General features: G+C 34.0%; 1 protein-coding gene across 1 annotated transcript in view; it reads right to left on the bottom strand.

Moving 5' to 3' along the window:
• The window catches only part of LOC149785132 (uncharacterized), a 181819-nt gene that overhangs the window by 90617 nt on the left and 73252 nt on the right, over window positions 1–17950 (bottom strand). Inside the window, exons 29-38 of the mRNA XM_089978894.1 lie at window positions 16195–16366; window positions 14844–15087; window positions 13999–14116; window positions 10612–10790; window positions 9942–10101; window positions 5734–5934; window positions 3491–3709; window positions 2138–2297; window positions 1389–1651; window positions 809–939 (exon numbers count right to left, since the gene is read on the bottom strand). Of these exons, the coding sequence (XP_089835020.1) occupies window positions 809–939; window positions 1389–1651; window positions 2138–2297; window positions 3491–3709; window positions 5734–5934; window positions 9942–10101; window positions 10612–10790; window positions 13999–14116; window positions 14844–15087; window positions 16195–16366 (1847 nt within the window). The remainder of the gene's footprint in view (window positions 1–808; window positions 940–1388; window positions 1652–2137; window positions 2298–3490; window positions 3710–5733; window positions 5935–9941; window positions 10102–10611; window positions 10791–13998; window positions 14117–14843; window positions 15088–16194; window positions 16367–17950) is intronic.

Below are 17950 nucleotides of genomic sequence, written 5' to 3'. Positions count from 1 at the left end.
TTTTCATATCTATTCTGAACAACAATGAAAGATAATGAAAATGACAGCCATTTAATGTTCTCTTTCAGCTTTTGTAACAGTAGTCATATCTGATTACAGATCATCATTTGTATAAATGTTACAGGTATTTTTATGTGAAGGTGCTTTCTATCAAATTTGACAGCATTATGTTCAGTGGTTTATAACAGGAAGTGATTTAAAATATTTTATTAGAAAAGGCAGTCACATTGATGGCAGATCAGCATCATAATCATACAATTAAAACTTATGCCAGGATGCTCTATGCCAAGTTTGCTTGAAACTGGTCTGGTAGTTTTTGAGCAGTGGAAAATAGAAATGGATGGATTACAGACATGTTTATTTTTTGTGGTAAATGGTGGCCTTGTCTGATGGCAGACTGGCATTGGTACAAAACTGATAAGTCTTCATGTCACATGGGTTATGGACTGGTAAAGCCTTAACAAATTGTAAAAATTGCTGTAATGAATTAAACATATAACAGTTCATCTATATATGCCAACATGCTTCCAAAATTGTATTTTGCACAGTTCTGCCTAACATGAGCTTGATACTGATACAAAGATAGGCAGATGTACCAGATCAATACTCCAAATTAAGTGCAGAAATAACAATGGGTGGAAAAGGCTTAAAACCATATCTTTGCTAAATACATGGGCACCAATGTTAGAAATATAATGTACTTCAAACGCTTAAAAATGTGCAAAAGACAGTGATGTTATAGGTATTTCAATCATTTATTTTCAATTGTATATACAAATTTACTAGGCAAAAGCTAAAACTGTATTACCTTAGCAAAAGATGGACAATTTACTTGTCCATTGATAGGAGGGGTCTGATCCACTACAACAGATGCTGAAGTAATCTTTCCTATAAGCCCTGCAGAATTCCTTGCCCATATACTCAGTAAATTAGGTTTGCCTGTAATGACACAATAAAACATAAGTTCAATAAAATCAAGTTTGCTTGAAAACATAATTCTGTGAGTTTAGGAACCTTGCCATATTTTGTCTTCCTGTATACACAATTTAAATTATCATTTGTAATTCTGCTTAACATGTATGTCAACATTAGATATAATAAATATGAACATATAGGGAATTTCAGAATAGGTATAAAGAGATTACGATATTTCATTTACTTAATGTCATCAATGATAAAAAGTTTACTATAACTCGATGACTTCTGAATGTCCAACTATTATGATGTCATGATGTAAACAATATGTTGCAGATTATTTAAGACATCCTTGTTTATCAATTTAATGATACAAATTGCTTATATCAACCTTTTTGGATCAGATTCTGTATAATATAATTTGCACTCTCCAGCATAATTCCTTAATTCCAAATAAAAACCCATAAATAAACCTGAGGATTCTGGATGTATCAAGCCTATAGGCAGAGATGCATCGAGATTTGTTGACACGGCCATATCAGTCACATTCCAAATGTCATCTCCAAAGGGGTATGTTCCTACAGAGATCCATGCATCATCCATGTTGTCGAGGATGCCATTTTCCAAAAGTTCTGTATCATTGTAGTGCCATCTAGCAGTCAGTGAATCTGTGGAGCGCTGGTACAGTGTCAATACCTGATATGATTCACTACCATTGAACTCAACATCAGCAAGGCTGTAGTGAATAAAAATAGTATAATGTGATTAAAAAACAAACAAATCAAAGACTACTACATAAATGCGTAAAATCATGTCATTGTCTTTACCTATAAAAAAAGCTCTGTTGGAAAGACAGTAACATAACAAATGTAAAGAAAAGAACCATCAAGTCCCAAGGAAAAAAATATGAATCAAAAACAAATCTGCACAGAAAGAGTTTATGACTGAGAATTGGGCCAGTTCATTGAAAAAAACCACAAATTTGTATGTTAACTAAAACTGGTTAAAGTACCTACAATGCACGTACATATTAAGCTATTGTTTGAAACATTTTCCCCTTAAAGGTCCTACCTACTGTATGTTGAAACTTCTGGTAGCACGTGAGGATTCTATTTTACCAATCTTGTTTAAATATTTTAAAATCTGTATACCTCATCCAGCGATTTCCTGTTTACAGTTATAACAATACATTTTTAAATAAAATTAATGACAAACATTTTACCTGTCAATAGTGATCTTTGGTGGTGTGACATCCACCATCACCCCATCTGTCATGGCTTCCAGTATTTTCCCAGCATTGGTTACAGCTCTTATGGATGTGTAATACTGGGATCCATGCTCCAGGGGAACAACAGTTTGAGCAAAGCCTGAGCTGGCAACACCTACAAACAATAATTTCTTGTTTAGTTAAAATGTTTTTACAAGTGTGAAATTATGTTAGAATTTTAAGATGGTTTAAGCAACAACAAAAACTTGATTCTTTCAAGTTCTAAGCTTTGTTCCTCTCCTAATTTAATAAAACCAGCTAAAACTGAACAATTTATAATAAACAACATTGCAGCAGCTGTTGTGAAGAACAGCACATAAACACAATACATGGTTATATTGCATGATTAAAATTAAAGTTCTAAAAGTGTAAATTTAATTAAGTGCTAATAAAATCTTGGAAGATTTATCCCCTCAAAACAATCCCCATTAAGAACTAATCAATAAAAGTTAAAACATAAAATTTTAAAATCTGTAAAAGGTATAGAAAGAATATAAAGATAAATGTAAGGCGAAATAAATAATCCAAATTCTCTCAAAAAGTAATAGGTTTTCTGTACAACAAACATTATCAAAGAGATTCATCAATGAGTTCACATAAAATACACCTGTCACAAAGGTGGAAGTGAGGACACTTGACAAGTGTTCCAGTCAGTGGACACTGTCTGGGTATAACCTGGTTCAGGTTAACTCATTAGGAAGTATGCATATATCAAATATATGTGTGTGATATAGAACCAGTACAATACCTTTTCAATTATTAGATTTGTTACTATACTGAATGATTATAACTCTCAAGGGTGCTTTAGGTAAATAATTAGATTATTAAAAGATTCTAAAGCTCATAAAGTTACTGCAAAAAAAACTGGCTGAAAACTTCCCTTTTCTTATCCTAGGTTAAATATCACCCTTTGAGTGGCACACAGGTTCAGAATTCTGAGTCGTGTTGAATATGTCTTACTTGTAGTTCTGTTATTATTATGTGATATCTGACAAGGGTAGAGAAATGAACAAAGGGTGCATTATTAACTTTACAATTTTACACTTTTTTACTTCATTATTTTTCCTCAGAAACTGAAAGAAATAAAGAATATTGTTTCATTCATTCTTTTCTTATCTTATTACTTTAAAACATATCAAATTATTTAAAATACAGGAAAAAGAGCTGTACTGTAGATGTGTTGATAAACCAATAAAAAATTCTCCTCCTTTTTGCATTTTGGATTTTCAAATATATTTAATGTCATTAGGAATTAATGTTGGCAATAGAGTAATAAAGCATGTTACTTATTATTCGTAAAGAATTTACCATTTCCTGCAACACTGTCTGTCTCTGTATGGACGATTCCCGTATCCATATATGGTTGGATATCCTCCCCACCTGCCAAAGTACCGATGGCCCACTCAAAGCCCATAATACCATGCTGACTGCTTTCAAATCCAGAGAATGCCACAGTGATGGTACTCATGTCAGACTGATAGTCAATATCATATTCAATGCCAAAGGATGGGCCATCTGTCACAATGCCTGTTATGTAAAACAGCTTTACACAATCTACTGACTTTATATAAACTGTGCTAAAACAAAAATAAGTATCCTTACAGTTATGAAACTGTAATGGTTTGACATCATTATAAAGTAAACCTGCAAAGTATCTATAGTACTGACGAATTTGAAGTGAATTTTGTCTATTCCATTCTTCAGTTTCATAAAGTTTTATAATAATTACAAGAAACCCAGGGCCTTGGGAAGCCCATGACCAAAACATTGCTGTATAATGTGCTATGTGTATCTTGATTCCAGGCTAAAAAGGTTGTATGAGTGCGCCATAGAATGAAACATTCAAAATGATTCATCCCAAGTGTGAACAGAATCAATCAAGAGGTTTATGAAACATAAGCAATGGAAACTTTAAACCAAAACCCGAACACAAATTAACTACACTTGATCCAAATATCAAAGGGAAATTAGAGTGTGTTGCAAAAGGGACCATCTTTGCTTCAATATTACTCAAACTAAGAATAATCAGAATCCAAACACAAATCTTCTATGACTGTGATCTTGATCCCTAAGTCAAAATGGCTAGCAGGCATAAATTGTCAAGCTTCTTAATGATTAATTCCATGAATTAATACATCCATCAAGGGGTTCAGGAAATAAAAAAAATACAACAAAAAAAACCCATTAAATATTTAACAAAATTCTCAATGCAAATTTTCCATTATTCTGACCTTGACCCCAAGGTTTCAGGGCAAGTGTGTTACATTATGAACTGTTTCAAGTTTTATAATACTTCATCTCACGTATTATGAAAATAGGTTACAGAAATATATGCAAGTGAAATTCTTTATAAAAAAAAGTGGAAAAGTGACTACCAGCAGTATGTCTAGCTTTCTCCCTGATGTGGGCAAGACAGAAATTATAACATCATATCTTGTCATCATTCAGTTTACCATGTTATCATCCTGGTACCAGCCTTATAAATGAGATGACTCAAGCTCAGTCTTTTATGACTTTGTGCAATGTCCAAATAATTGTTCAACATGCATGAATGCAAAACCCTAAAATTGTGATACCTGCACCTATCTGTTACAAGAGAAATTCATTCTGTAGCAAGTACAATCATATATTTTCATTCTGTAGCAATTACAATCATACATTTTCATTCTGTAGCAAGTACAGTCATATATTTTCATTCTGTAGCATGTACAGTCATAGATTTGTATTCTGTAGCAATTACAATCATATATTTTCATTCTGTAGCAATTAAACAATCATATATTTTCATTCTGTAGCAATTAGTCATATATTTTCATTCTGTAGCAATTACAATCATATATTTTCATTCTGTAGCAATTACAATCATACATTTTCATTCTGTAACAATTACAGTCATATATTTTCATTCTGTAGCAATTACAATCATATATTTTCATTCTGTAGCATGTACAGTCATAGATTTGTATTCTGTAGCAAGTACAGTCATATATTTTCATTCTGTAGCAATTACAATCATATATTTTCATTCTGTAGCAAGTACAGTCACATATTTTCATTCTGTAGCAATTACAATCACATATTTTCATTCTGTAGCAAGTACAGTCACATATTTTCATTCTGTAGCATGTAAGTCATAGATTTTCAAGCAAAAATGAAAGGTGTACTATGTAAAAACATGTCAGGCTATAACAGTATTAATATGACAATATAACAATGGCAAGAAAAATTTTCAAATAAAGTTAACGAACAATATTACAAATTGTCACATATTTTAATTGACTTTATCAACACTAAAAAGAACTATTGTTATTAAGTTCTTGTTGTTTTCATCTCTTTCATGTTTGAATGAGTGATGTTAATTTTTTAAAAAATCTAATACTACATCCTTACCATGTGAGATGAGTTCTATCAAAAGCATCATCATTATTTCTTGGATTTGTCTGTTTCTGATGTCTCAACTTGTATGTACATATTTATGTCTGCAATGAATGTGTTAGTATATGTAGTTATGAATGTGTGCATGTATTTATCATGTACATGTCAGAATGTACCTGTGACATCCTCTGGGAGAACAATTATTGGGTGTGAAGTTACCACAGCGGAGTACTGCTCAGCACCATTCTTCGTCTTAATTGACACATAATACACTGGGGACTTCTCTGTTTCATTGGTAGTCTGTAGGTTCAGGTTCTCAATATAGTAGTCTCTCAGATCACCTTCTAGATATGTCCAGTCCATGACAGTGTTCTCTCCTGAATGCATGCATGAATAGTGTCTTGAAAAACCATGTTTGTCAACTCACATAAAAAATTAATTAATCAAAGTAAGGGCTTTAAAGAAAAACTGTCATTAGGTTATGTAAAAACACCATATGCAGTGCTGCATAAATTCTGGGGTCATAGATATGTTAGTTTTGTGGGGTTTAATGACATTTTTCTGCACATGATAAGTTATACATATTGGCCAGGATATCTGGTGGTGGAAGAACCAAAGAAAATCATATAGGAAGAATCACTGACCTATGGAATGCCACGGATAAGGTTTCTTACACACCCATGTTGATCAAGTTGAGACTCTAACTCACAAAGAAAGAGGTGAGATGTGTATGTGATCTGTAAATGGGAGTGCCTTAGAAAAAGTAATCAAGCCACATCAGGCTCCAGTCCTGGATATTACAAAAGAGTTTCAATTGTGTGCATGTCCTCAATGTAATAATGTCTGGTCTAACTCTCAGAATACTAATGAAATAGGATGTCAAAAATGTTACCAATTTTAGAAAATTGAAGCAGAATAAATACCATGCAGTGATGATGTAAATGTTACCAATAAAAGATAATATATAATATATGATAGAATTTTTCATCAAGACCAGAAGTTGTTACCAATATGGTCACTGTCCTCTGCTGCCTGTCATCAAAACAATGGATGAATAGGAACTGGGTGTATTATTATGAAAGTGTATTAAGCTATGGATGCTGACAATTATGAGCGTGGAATCTCGAGTATTCAGAAGGATGTGAATTAGCAATGCCTAGGTTTTGTTATTCAAGGGGCATAACTGTATAAATATGTGTGGAACATGTTCCTCACTATAGTAGCCAATTCACCTGCTGAGATGAAGTTTCACAGAAAATTTGGTTTAAATCTAATGATCTAAGTCTGGAAGCTTGATTGCATGTATGTATATTATCCAATGGCATATCAAGACAATCCTCAAATTTCAACTCTAAAAAGGTATAAACGATAAAAGCTGCCAAAATAATGAACTACTCCATCTACTCATGTATCAGACCGTTTGTGTGTAAGCTGACACCCACCCCAAACTGAATAGGTAAAACATTAAAATGTACATGACTCATGCATAAGCTGACCAGTAAGGCTGGCCATGTTGAAAAATCTTGATATTGCTACTCCATCTAAATGGATGGACATCTTCAAATAGCAATAAATACTGGTAGTCAACAAGAAAACTGAAAACATTTCAAGTTTAGACCTTATTCCATGGATAAACCGATATCCCTTCTTCCAGGCTTTAACTTTCCTAAATTAATTTTTTTATACACGTGTATATATGGTATTCAAAATAAACAGAAAGACATAGCCCTATAGATAAAAAGTAAAGAGGTTAACAGTCTTTAAAAGAAACAGGTAAAAATAAAAAATCATTCAAATAGCAGCCACCATTCATTATATAACTGCTATCGTTTAAATATTCCAAAGTTTTGGTTTTAGTGGTATAGCATCATAATGCTTCTTAACCGAGTTCACATGAAAAACTTGTCTCACAGAATAGAGTTGATACACTTGCCAAGGATGTGTTCCATGGGCACCGGATACTGACAAGGTATGCTCTTAGGTCAAGGTTCATCCTTCAGTAGATATACATATGTTAGGTATGTATGTCCAGCACATGAGTTGCACAATTACATCTCATCCTTCAAATTTCAACTAAACGATGGCTGCCTTTCTATGATGATGTGTTTAATGTTCTGCAGCTTGTCAATGAAGTTCTTTCATTTAGTGTTCACAAAGTTGTGCAATAACAGTGCCTTGCTAGAATGATCAATGTCAATAATTCTAAATCTATATGCAGAACAAGCTCATAATTATACTTAACTGAGTTCTTTTGATCTTAAAGCTCGACAGTCAGTTTGGTTGAAATCTAATAATATGGTAGCTACAGTGTTCACATGGAAGTGAATATGCAATTTCAGTGTTAAGAAGATGAAGATTCCAGACTCAAACAAAAAAGTCTGGACTCCAGGAATTATATGCGAATGGGCTGATCATTAAAATCATCAAAGCTCTTGTTGAAATGAAGTTTCAGTTTAGCCGAAATCAAATTATGTGGAGCATTCTGAGGCTGTGTATTAGCAATGCCTATGCAAATATATTGAGTTCTAACTATAAGAAAAATGTTAAGGAATGAGCAAATCATCAAACCAATCAGACTTATTGCTGAAACAAAGCTTTATAGCAAATTTGATTGAAATCTAATGATAAATATGGAAACTAGTATGCTCAGAAGGTTGAGCATTAGCAATACTTATGCTAAGATGATCAAGGGACACAACTTTAAGAAATATGCACAAATGATGATCATCACTGCACTCATTTTAACTGTTGAGACAAAGGTTCATAGTAAATTGGTTTTCAAAAAACAAGACTGATGCAGAATGTGGTGTCTCAACTGAAGCCATGTGCTTGTTAGCATAGCTACTGCATCTGTCAATCATAAACTTTTACACACACCTTTAACAATGTTGTCCATAATGTGTTGGTATGTGCTAGAGGCAAGACAGGAAATCCATGCATAAACTTGAGACCTATAGTAATATTATCCTAATGTTTTAGTTGAATACAGTAACTGATTATGAAGATATGTGACTATCAGAAAGCTTAACACAAAACTTTAACATTTTTTAGAATGATGAAACACACCTTCTACTTAAGAAGGTGAGACAGGCATATCAGGTTATTAATCTTAATCCCATTTTAATACTGTACCACAGCTTCAGTTGAAAGGCAGCAACAAAAGGTGGAAGATAAGTAATTTTCAAAAACTTCAATATATAATGAACAAAACTTTCTGGTCAAGCAGGTGAGATGAGTGAGGCAGGAAATCATAGCATATCAGCATATAATCTTTAGACCAATGTCAATATTATACTAAGGATCAGCTGAATGCAGCCACTGGCATAGAAGATATGACTAAAGAAACAAACATCAATGCAATATTTTAACTCTGTTCACCATGGTGCCTAAACAGGTGAGACTGGCACAAACCTTTGTTTATCACAGCATAAAAGCATAGACATTAAACCTATAGTAACATTAAAACAAGTTCAATGCAGCAAACGATGTTACGGCAGAAGGTATGCTAAAAACTTTAACACTGTTGCCATCAGTGGCAGTGGTGAAATGACTTTTATTTCGAACCATAATTAGCAGCTGAGACAATAAATGGGTATGTTAGAGCATTCACATGGTGGAAAGATGCAAGGCAACATGGACGCATGTCCTTGTCCTCCCCCTCAGCAGTGGAGACAATTACTGTAAACCATAACAAATCCCTTAAAACATTGCTGTAATCCTTTTTAATAAATTATGCAAGTAACCAAATTTTTGCATATAATTTTACTCACAATAAAATGTTTGTAATCAAAAGACCATAATGAGCATGTTACAAATACAGACGACTGTCCAGACAGTTGGTTCTGAAGCATAGATATAATTAGCCACTTTTTTGTTGTTATGCAAAACTGAGGTAATGTTTTGTCTACAACTGTGTTTAAATAAACCAACATTATTTGTTTATATGGCATAGCATGGGAGTACATCCCATGTGCTGTGACAATGTAAAAAGTTTCATTTTCACACATTGGGAAGTTTTAAAAAATCGTATGTTGTTGCGTATAGTGTGAAAATCAAGATTTGTTAAAATTATATGATGCTAAAATATTGTGATTCAGAACATAAAACCAAGTATATAACAGAGTCTCTGCTTTCAAACTATTACAAACTTAATGAGTATATTTAAAAAAATGGTTATATGAAATGAAAAGTAGTTTTAGAAAAGGTATGGATATATTTTTAATGTGCCATAATACTTGGTAGGTCAAAAAGGAAAATTAATACCAGAATGATAACTTAAACAACCTTTATCTAATGGTTCTATTACCAATTGGTCTTGGCCAATTATCCACAAAAATTAATATCTTTTAAGTATCTTTTTCTTTAATAATTGACAATCCCTCACCTTTATCTGTACCCACAGCAACCATGGCACCCTGTATTCCAGACTCATGGTCCGAGGTAAACCATGAGATTTTGATGCCAGTGTGATCTGACTGATACACAAAGCCTTCTACAACATCTTCATCCTCTCCTGCCATCACGCCAACATGGATCCAATGAATCTGTAAAAAAGGAACCAAATACATATAATAGATTTAATTTTGCCACATGTTAAAATAATTGTATGCAGTTATCCAAATCCAGCATAACATATTAAATTGGTTGAAAATGCTTTACAATGAATGGATATTCAGCAACCTAAAGATAACATCACAAACATCTGTCGATAACAGTAAATATCAGCTGTATCTTCTACAGCTTGAACAAAGACAGCAGGTAGTAAAAATTCTTGAGAACATATGTAAAGGCTTTGTCTATTTTATACACAGGTCATAGTGGTATGTATGCAATTTATAATTATTATGCCACATGAATCACAGAAACTAACTAAATATAGTCTTGGAGTGGACTAGGCTTTCATAGATATTTTAATGGAGGCTTAAACTGTTTAAAAGCATTTTGATGAAAAATTGTATGACAGATCTAAATGAATTGGTTGTTAGCACCCATGACAGGTATAAAATGAATATATGTCAAATCAATGTAATTTAAGTCTGCAAGGTAAAGCTTACACCTGGTGGGGTGTTATCCACAATGACCCCATTTGTATCATAGGCTGCAACAAAACCAGCTTGATTCACTGCCCCTACTCGCAGGCTGTAGTGAGCACCAGCTGATAGATGAAGTCCAGTCTGGGTGTATGAAGTTATACTGGTATCATTCTTCAATTCTACCCAGGAACCATCATGTGCTGAAAACAAATCATCAAATGATGATTAAAAAGATGAAAATCACATTAAATGTTACTAAACATATATTTACATTACATAACACTGAAGTTCATTTGACTAACACCTTTCATCCATGCTGCTTTGGTCTTAAGAAAACATACCAAAGACAGAAGACGAATGCAAACAAGAGTACCTCAAATGGCACATGATATGCCCATTTTGTGGCTATTGTATACTAATGAGTTTGACTGCTGAATTTGTGACTTGAGTATTGCATGATCAGGTAAGGATCTGAGTAAAGTTTCATCAAAATATTTGATGGGGTTATAAACTGACATCCTGGATAAAGAAACAGGCCACTAACTTGTCTTATCCCCAGCTCTGACCTTCACCTTGAAGCCAGGGCTACAACTGAATACAAGCTAAAATATATCATAAGCTAATGTTTCATTAAAATATATTCACTGCTTCGTTAAAAGATGCCATTAATTTATATTTTCAAATTTCCTGACCTTGACCTGGAGGCAGATGGTATGGCTAAATTATATGACACACCCTCTAGTCATGAACAAGTTTCATTAAATTATCTTCAGTGGTTTAAAAGTTATAAACCAGACAATGATACAAGTGAGTTGTGTTTGCTATGACTTACATCTTGAGAAACATGTTGTGGCTATGGTATACAAACACTATTTGTACACAACATACTAGAGATATGAGTGATGTATGCATCTTGCTATGACTTACACCTTGAGAAAGGTGTTGTGACTACAGCATACAAACACTATTTGTACACAATATACTAGAGATATGAGTGATGTATGCATCTTGCTATGACTTACACCTTGAGAAAAGTGTTGTGACTACAGCATACAAACACTATTTGTACACAATATACTAGAGATATGAGTGATGTATGCATCTTGCTATGACTTACACCTTGAGACAGGTAATGTGGCTATATGGATAGGCAACACAGTTTGTACAGAATCCAACAGACGGAGCTATTAGTGACATATGCATCTCAAAGAGCTGCATTCTCTTTAATTTGCTGGTTTAAGGGCCTGAAACAGAACTTCAGATGGAAAACCAATGCTTAAAGGTGGAAAACCAGGGGTCATAACTCTTTCAAATAATGATGTGGGATACTGGTTATCCAATTCATGTTACATCATGACAAAGGTCTATAATGACTTTGGCCACAGTTTGTACAGAATACACTAGACGGAGCTACTAGTGACATATGCATCTCAAAGAGCTGCATTCTCTTTAATTTGCTGGTTTAAGGGCCTGAAACAGAACTTCAGATGGAAAACCAATGCTTAAAGGTGGAAAACCAGGGGTCATAACTCTTTCAAATAATGATGTGGGATGCTGGTTATCCAATTCATGTTACATCATGACAAAGGTCTATAATGACTTTGGCCAAAATGCATTTTTCATCAATAATGTGATGCTGCAGAAATAAGGCCAGAGGAATGGGCAAGTAGGGGGCCATAACTCTTGTAAATGATAATTTGGAACACCTGAAATTAAAGTCATTCAAAGTTTCATCAATATAAAACTGTGTGATGAATTTGACTTAAGTGAAACATAGCTGAAATCAAAGTACTGAAGAAGGAAAGTAGTGGCTATAAATCCTGTAAATGATTTTGCAAAATGGTGCAAATCAAAATCACTCAAGGTCTCATCAATCTAATCACATGCCACATCTGGTTGAAATCCAACAAAATTTGATGAGGGTATCTTGCAAAGATCAAAATCATGCAGACAAAAAATAAGGCAGCCTTCAATCTTCTACAGAAGAATATCTCCATATAATGCATTATGCAAGTCACCACCAAACTGTATCAAGCTAGGTTGAATGGTTCTTGAACTAGTTAAAGGCAAAAAATTCCAAATAATGATATGATGGCAATATTCAAAGAAAATAGTGCTGAAGAGACAAAACTCATCAAAAGGCACATCTTGGTGTATGTGATAATGTTTGCACCAAACTGTTATCAGAATGTTTTGCAGAGATAGTCTGGTTACAAGAAACGCAAACATATGACCAATAGAAAGGTGCTTACTGTTGCAATCCTGCATCAAGAAAATCACCCAAACCATATCAAAGTTATGGGACATACATGTAGACTCTGTAAATTGATGCATTTTACAGAATATCATTTTCCTTTGCCATGACCTTGGTACAGGATGCACTGTCTAGTCATGATATATACTTTGCAAAATATCATAAAATATGTTCAGTGGATCACAATTACTATGGAAAGGAGTAAGCCACATAATTACATTTTTTCTTAAGTTTAATTGTATCCAGAGGCAGAGGGTGTGGGTATGATACATGAGACACCTTTTGATTATGATAAATACCAATTCAAAGTTTCATGAAAATGTTAAATATTAATTCAAAGTTCATGAAACTCTCTGCAATCTTTACAAATTGTCTGGGCCATGCAAGCAAATAATGGATGGATGTACATATGGAAGGACAGACAATCCCATAACATAAAGGTCACATAATATCACAATACTGCAATGTATTCCAAACCACATTTTCAATTCTTCTGTCTGGGCTAAGTAGGTCACTGTAGCAGTAACCAAGTTTCTTTCATTCAATTAGTGCAGCTTTTAGAAAATAAAGTTAGTAAAAATGTACTCCAATACTATCAATGTAGAATTGTTGACCTTATATTTTATGAACTTGTCCTTTTAATCAAACCATAAAGTTTCAGCTGCATACCTTGAAGCTGTTAAGAAATATATTGTGTTACATATATTGACCCCTTTATATTGCTTTTAGTAATAGTAAACATTTTCTCTTCAATGAATTTTGAAAACTTCATGTTAAGACAACAAATGAATCAATTTTCATTACATAGAAAATGAGAAAGAATTCATTGCTGAGATCTATGGCACATATTCATGAAAACTCTCAAAATCATCTTGTCTTTAAGTCTAATATTTGTTAACAAAATAAATACATAATTAATGGGCAGCTGTAAATAAATGTATTGCTACTTCAAAATCTCTTGCGTATCAATTATTTTACTTACTGTAAGCTATCAAATTCTGAGTCTGAGTGTGCAGTCAATACACCTGCCTTTCCTATTACTTGCATATTGAAGCCACCATGTTATTTAGCAACCAACATTTTCTGTCTTGTCCAATTTTTTTCATATAATATACCTGTACACAGCAACCACCTGCATAATTTAGTGTATTTACCTGGATAGATTTGATGCCTGGAACCCTCCTTTAGCTCATAGACTTGAATCTTGTAATGGTCAAGGCCTGACTCATCGTCCACAAATTTGAAATTGGCTGACACGGCAGAATTGTTCAACTGAAAAATCGTTATTCAAAACTTTCATCACATCATTTACAGACTATACCTGCCACATAAATGAACCACCATTCCTTTGGTCTTGGCACACACAAAAAAATTCAGTACATTAGGTATTTCAGTACATTAGGTATTAGGTACATTAGGTATTTCAGTACATTAGGTACTAGGTATTGTCTATCTGAAGGTTGACATTGTTCCTGATTTGATTACTTATTTTTTGTCTGGATCGAGAGAAAAACAAATCACATTTGTGTTCGTGAAAAGAGACATGCCGACACATGCACACACATAAACACAAATTTAAACTGTAAAATGAACTATTATGCAGTCATAATACACATCAAATATTCTAACATTTAACAGGTCCAAACATAGTTGCAAGTGTTACAGTCTGATCATCAGAGACAAACATCAATAATTAAACTTCTAAACAAGATGGTTATTTTAAGTTTTTTAGAGTATAAATATCCATTCATAGGAAATTAACTGTATAATGTACATCTTGATGTGCTAGGCTTAATAAAATGTATGTTTAATGTGAGGCAGGATTTGTAGGTAGGTAGGAAAGTGGGTACAGAAATAGTTGCACATGTGCAAGGGATACCTATCTGTTATGTATCTACAATCAATCAATCGTTTATTAACCTATCTGCTGGTGTAATGGAAATGTGGAATCATAGTAATAAAACTGAACAAAAATTTTCCAATGCAAACTGAAATCTACCTGAAATTCAATATCAGATTTATCGGTGTTGCCATCTCCAAGATAGAGTAGATTTGGTGGTGTAAGATCAACAATAAAACCATTACTGTCTCTTTCGACTTGGTTTAATGCACCATTGACAGCTCGGACTGTGGATTTGACTCTGTCCTTATGATGCAAGTGGAAATTCTTCCAAGATGCAGCGCTTGTATCATTCTTGAATGTTGTCCAGTTCCTTAGAACTTCCCATTCGCTGCCATCATGCCTGTGGAAAGCAATATTTAATAAATAAATTATAACTGGGACACAATATGGAGGGTTTAATCTCTGCTATATAGCTGAAGTGAAGTACAAGGAATACCTGGTATTAGCAGTGAAAGAACCTTAATTACTTACCAGAGTTTACTGAAACTACACATAATAGACAGTCAAATTTATTATCATTTCAATAAGACCTGAAGCATGTTGGAATCTTGAAATAAATATATTACAAGAAATCAGCCAATTCCTTAGATCTAATCTATGACAAGACAATGCTCTTAACAGCCAACTCCAGTGATCTAATCTATGGCATGACAATGCCGTTACCAGCAAATTCCAGTGATTGAATCTATAACATGACAATGCCCTTTCCAGCCAATTCCAGAAATATAATCTATGTCAAAATAATGCCCTTACCAGCCAATTCCAGAAACATAATCTATGACAAAATAATACCCTTATCAAGCAATTCCAGAAACATAATCTATGACACAATAATGCCCTTACAAGCCATTCCAGTGATCTAATCTATTATGTCACAATGCCCTTACCAGCCAATTCCTGAGATCTAATCTATGACATGACAATGCCCTTACCAGCCAATTCCAGAAACATAATCTATGACACGATAATGCCCTTACCAGCCGATTCCAAAAACATAATCTATGATATGACAATGCCCTTATCATCCAATTCCAGAAACATAATCTATGACATGACAATGCCTTCCCACTAATTCTGGTGATCTAATCTATGACATGACAATGTCATTCTCAGCAAATTCCATATATACAAACTATGGCATGACCATTCCACTGTAGTCTACTTTTGCATGTGATTATTAGTAGACTTTAAGAAGAATGCTCCAATCAGATTTCAAAACTGTACATTGTCTGAAAAACTAAGCCAAATGCAAATCTTAACACTGAACCATACACTGACAAGGATAATGATAATATAATCTGAGAAGTAACATGCATATCTTGCCTATGCTTTGCAGAAGAGAGTAAGCATATTGCTGATCACAGCAAATCAGCAGGGAAATAACACCTACATCTTATTATTTGTCATTCATTGTTATTCATGATAAAAGAAATCTACATAAACTTACGGCAGTCTAAGTATTTGTACATCATACTGGCGGATGTGAGACTCTGGGTCATGGAATCCTTGCCATTGTAGATCTACTGTAGATTCTGCAGAGCTAAACTGTACATCTTTAAATCCAGTCCAATTTCCATCTGCCACCTCCCCAACCTCAGGCTTTGTCAAGTCCACAATAACTGCAGAACATTTTTAAAAGTATTTTTTGTGCTTGGAAATATTTTCATGTTTTATGGTCTTATCATTTTATCCTATAAAAACTGTTGAAACTTGAATAAGCAATAATATAATGAATATAGTAAAAAAAAAATAAGCAACTATAAAGGACAATTTAGGTTAAATTTTGATAAATAAGTGTGAGATAGAAAGTCTTTTTTAAATCCACCACTGATACAGCAACAGTACTGTGAACAGCACATTATACACCTGCCTCGTGTGTATTAGTCCTGTATGCAGGCACTAGTAGAGTAGTCCTGTATGCAGGCACTAGTAGAGTAGTCCTGTATGCAGGCACTAGTAGAGTAGTCCTGTATGCAGGCACTAGTAGAATAGTCCAGGCACTATGATTGGCTATGGAGATTATTATCATTATCTCTATGACTTCGATCTTTGGTCTTCAACTAAATTTAATGTGCAGAAAACAGTGTTTTCTTTCTAGGCTTAGCATGTATATGGCTTGTAACCTTTACACCCAGAATGTATTTATTACCCTATGCATAAGCCACCCATAATGTTTGGTCAAGGAACTTGCTTTAGAACAAACACCATTCTGCAAAACCCATATCTAAGTAAGAATTACCTAGATCTTTGATATTTTGCCCCCCAAATCAAGAGACTTCTTCCATGCCTAAAGTGCAAGCCACTGACAAACAGTTGTTAATGTACATAGCTAATAAATGAAGACATTATGCAGTCAGAGTGACCTTAATTCCATAGGCTTCTTCCTCACCTGAAGTGCAAGTCATCTACAAAATTTGGTCCAGGTCTGTGATGTAGAACTGATGTTCTTGTGCCATAATTATTTTCTTTGTGCCACAGTATTCTTGTGCACTGACCTTATAACTGCAAAATCAATCAGCTTCCCTCTCACCCAAACTGTAAGTCATCCCAATCTTTGATCTGGGCTGATATCAAGAACTAAACTCTTTGTGTGAGAATATTTTTTCTTTCTTTCAATTACAATGACTCTGGCCTTTAACACATTAACCCCTGGCGACAAGTATACTCATCTTACTTTACCTCCCTGATCTCCCGTGTGCCTTGCTAATGTGGCTGAGTTTGCATAGCTTGTATCCCAAGCACCGAGTTTGAGAGGCAGTATTTGTCTAGGCCTTTCTCCTGCATGACGAGTACAATCGGCGCAAACCATTGGTTGATTTGAAGCCATTTCCTAATTATACAGGCAGTTTGACCAATAAAATTGTACCTTACAAAGACAGAGTGAACACTGCTAAATGGAGGGAAAAAAATTTGACTTCGATGGCAGCAGAAATAGTGAAAATATATACATCTGAAAATGATGCAAATTGACGAGAATCAGCCACTGGGAGCAGACTTTTACTTGACAGATTCTGACGGAGAATTTTCTGGATTTTAATCAGACGAGATAGTGACATCGAAATAGCTACTGGAAATAACAGCAGTACTGATGAGAATGAGAATGTTGAAGAAAAAGAAGAAAATAAAAGTAGAGCTGATCGATGATTGTAAATGATAAAACACATTGAGAAGAGGATATACAAAGGACTAGCAACGGATTTAGA

This window comes from Sinohyriopsis cumingii, chromosome 13 (assembly GCF_028554795.1).
Source record: "Sinohyriopsis cumingii isolate HCF-2022 chromosome 13, ASM2855479v2, whole genome shotgun sequence".
Taxonomy (NCBI): Eukaryota; Metazoa; Mollusca; class Bivalvia; order Unionida; family Unionidae; genus Sinohyriopsis; species Sinohyriopsis cumingii.
Note: the sequence above shows the minus strand (reverse complement) of the source record. Positions and strands in the feature narration are given on the sequence as shown.